Source organism: Nicotiana attenuata, unplaced genomic scaffold, assembly GCF_001879085.1.
Source record: "Nicotiana attenuata strain UT unplaced genomic scaffold, NIATTr2, whole genome shotgun sequence".
In the NCBI taxonomy this organism is placed as follows: domain Eukaryota; kingdom Viridiplantae; phylum Streptophyta; class Magnoliopsida; order Solanales; family Solanaceae; genus Nicotiana; species Nicotiana attenuata.
In genome coordinates, this window is record NW_017674041.1 from 1 (window position 1) to 3743 (window position 3743).

Sequence of the window (3743 nt, forward strand, 5' to 3'; positions counted from 1 at the left end):
GGGGGGGGGGGGGGTGTTCCAGAGAGGGAAGAGTTGAACTATAAGTGGATTGAGAGCAATCGCAAATTGCAGGTTGGTGGCAAACCTCAGAAAGCAGGACAGTAGGCTTCTCCAGGTCATCTCCCTTAATGCTTATACCAGTGCCCTGGCATTCTGGACAGAACACCGAGTATATCTGTCTCCTCACTGCTTTTATCTCATCTTTCTTCCCTTTTGCACTGTGTTTCGCTCCAGTCTTCCTCTTAGATCTTCGTTTTGCTTTGGTTTCCACTTTTGGTTCGTCGACGGGTTTTCCATAAGTTTCCAATTCACATAGAAGTATCCAGTGAATCAGGCAAGATACATGGAACACATGAAACGCCTATATTGACACAGAAATAGTAAGTGCATGGAGTGTAGTATTCAGATAATGGATCTTCAATAAGGTTTCAAAAGTGGAGAAAAATGTCTAGAACACAATGCATGAGTACATAAATAAATATCAGATGGAACAACAATAAAACACCACAATGCACGAGTACATAAAAAGATATCAGATGGGAAAAACAACAAAGCAGAGCAGCGTTTACCCCTGTCAAATTTCTACTGCTGCAAACAAGTCTTCCAGATTTCCTGTTCAGTAGAGCTGCCACGTCTTTACCAGGAAGCATTTTCTGTTGGCAGATATCACACATTCTCTCAGAAGCTACTCGCTGCTGTTTCCTCAACTCTCTCCTCATTGTTTTGCTGGATATAATTCTTGAACCCACTAGTTGATCATCACGTGTTCCCAATATCAGTCTCATATTTGAGCTATTTGTTGATTGAGATTCTTCCCCAGAAGAATCACACTGATTACTCAAAGACTCACTGATATCCTCCGGGTCCGAAAATGACTTCCTCCTCCTCTTGTTTCCAGCACCAATGGTTATGGTCTCCTCAGATTCCGAATAAGGACTGGAGGGGAGCAAAAATCTGTCATCAAGTAACGCCTTCCTACCCAAATTATAGTTATAAGGAAATGTAACAACCGCAAAGTCATGATCTGGCACCACAGAGACATCGATATCATCAGAATCATTTTTTCCCAACCATTCACACCATATTTTACGAATGCTTTTAGAGTCAATGTCATGCACAGTAAGCCGCACAGCAATTTGTCCAATACCAATAAGATTCACTTCTAGATCAGATAATTCATCTTTACACAACACACCCGGAATAACCAAGTTATCACTCTGTCCATTACCAGTCAACTCACAGTACTCATCCTCGAGATCAGGTACATCCCCATTAGGTCTCGAATTTCCACCATACTCAACAATAGCAAGGCTACTTTCATCTACAAGACAAGTGTCAGCCAGCCTGCTTTGACCAACATTCGCGATAGGCAAGTGCTGCTTATCATGCTCCGGATCCTTAAAGAAAAGCACACCATCATTGAACGGCCATGGATTCGGCTTCAACAATGTGGCTTTAGCAGCTGCGACCATTTCAGTATGAAGACTACCTTTCAGATGATTAAACAGGACAGAATCACTATAACACGGCGAATGACATAGCGTGCAGAAAAAGACTAATCTCTTCCCATCTTCTCTAAGCTCAATATACGTATGTCCTTGAGACCTCACATTATTCAAAGTTCTCCTCACTAATTGCTCTTTCAAGTTACAACCACTCGTCTTGGGGAAACCTAGTTGTCTACCCGCCATAAGATTCAAATATCACATATACCAAACAAACGGCTAAATTTTCCGAACTTTCACATGAAATACAACAATAGAAACACAAATTTTCTCGAATTTGACAGAATTATCAAGCAGGAAATTCAAAATTCGGTAATTCCGAACCAACAATTGCCACAATGTTCCGAACTTAGCAACTTCGCGAGCACGAAATTCACAATACCGTGGTAAAATCCCACATCAATTCTTTAAAATTCGGCTTCAGGAAGTAAAAACAAGACAAGTAAAGAGTAAATTTGACCAAACCTTACAGAAGATTTAACAAACCCTAAATTTACAACTTCGAGGCGTGCACGGTATTATAGGTATCTTCGTCAATTTCCGAACTATTCGATTTTTAGCAGCGGCGGATATTCCAGAAGAAAACTCAAAAAGCGACGAAATCGAACACGAATCCTCCATTGTCATTTGCATCTCCATTAAAAAACTTCGTAACAGAAAATTAAACGAACACTAAAAAGAAAAACGAAGAACCAACAGAATAGAGACTAATAACTAGAAATCAGAATTCAAGAAGAAGAAACAGAGATTGCATAGGTGAATATATGGGCAGTAAAGAAAATATTATGTATGTATAGGTAGAGAGAGAAAATTGGAAGGAGGGAAGGTTCTAGAGAGAGAGAAAGATAGAGGAGGGAATTGAAAGTTGAAACAGACTGTTTTAACTAAATTTTGGTGAATATCTGTATTATTACCGTAAGAAGGACACTAAGATAATGAAGCGTGTCAATCGTATGCAACTCTGGTGCATAGTTACGGTATATTACAGCTGTTAGAGTCGTGGATAATGAACTAGTTTTTGATTGATGATAATAACGGTCAGGATTTCGAGGAGTAGGTATCGGATTTAAATGTACTGTGTAGTTGGGTTCGGTAGCGGAAGGAAGATTCTTGGTATAAGCCGATAAGCATGGGAAATAATTTCAAAAGCTTTTCTTTTCCTTTTTTCTTCTTTTCTTCGAATTTCAATCTTGGTCCCTCATTTGTTGAAAAGTTCTGATTTTGGTCCTTTTAATATCTGGGTATCTGGCCAAGCATTTTAAACTTTTAATTTAATTTGAATGTGTGTTTTAGGGGTCAAATGGTTTTGTAGGTTATTGCAAACTTATTTTTAATTTTATGGCTCCATCTCTTTTTTGCAAATGAGAGATTTGCTTTTAGATCTATCTTTTACACATAAGAAATCTAAGAAAGATATTTACATATAAGAAATCTAAAAAAGACACTTTCTTAATTTCAACATTATAAAAAGCCATAAAGGCCCATTTTCTCGTATTTTAGGTCCCTTTATATAAAAGGTATTTGATATATAAATTAATTTTAAAGTTATACTAAGCTCAAATTAGAGCAAAACTACAGTGCATTAGTAATTTAAATTGTTTAGTACTTAATAATTCGTTAAATTTATAAAAATTAACAAACACAGCGATAAAAATGCATATATCAATTAATGAAATGTAAATTGTGATTGTAAAAAAATTACGAGGATTAAAATCAAAATTTTTAATATTTGAAGGACTACAAATGCAAATTTCTCTTCTTTCAGTTACAGTATGTCTTTTGTCGTGAGGCGGGGGTGAAGCTAATTAACAATTTCATACGTAATTTAATTGCCAACTGGCTGAATCTCGTGTTAGTTTTATNCCCCCCCCCCCTTTTTTTTTTTTTAATCTGAAAATTAACTAAAGACCTAAATCTTCCTATCATAAAATATATTATAAAACTACAAAATCAATCCTAATTAATTAAACAGACTACATCATAATATGGGAGTATTTTTGGTATTTTCTTTACAAAGATTATATTAAAATAAAATAAAAGGTAAGGAAAGATAGGTTAAAAATCATGATAGAACTAAAATAATATAACTATAAAATACTAGTAACCTAAATCATACAAAAATAATAAAAACTAATAGATGAAATTATTTTTGGTATTTTTGGTTAAATTGAAACAAAAGAAAAGAAAAAGTTGATCAAAATCATAGCAAAAATTGGAATAACGTCACAATAAAAGACT

At 35.6% G+C, this 3743-nt stretch overlaps 1 protein-coding gene across 1 annotated transcript; it reads right to left on the bottom strand.

The window, feature by feature from the left end:
- Positions 1 to 85: 85 nt before the first annotated feature.
- Positions 86 to 2402, bottom strand: LOC109217873 (the record flags this gene model as incomplete). Its single annotated transcript, XM_019382162.1, is given in 2 exon segments — positions 86 to 361; positions 570 to 2402. Coding segments are annotated over 2 exon segments (1398 nt in total), but the record flags the coding sequence as incomplete, so codon positions are not given.
- Positions 2403 to 3743: the final 1341 nt, after the last annotated feature.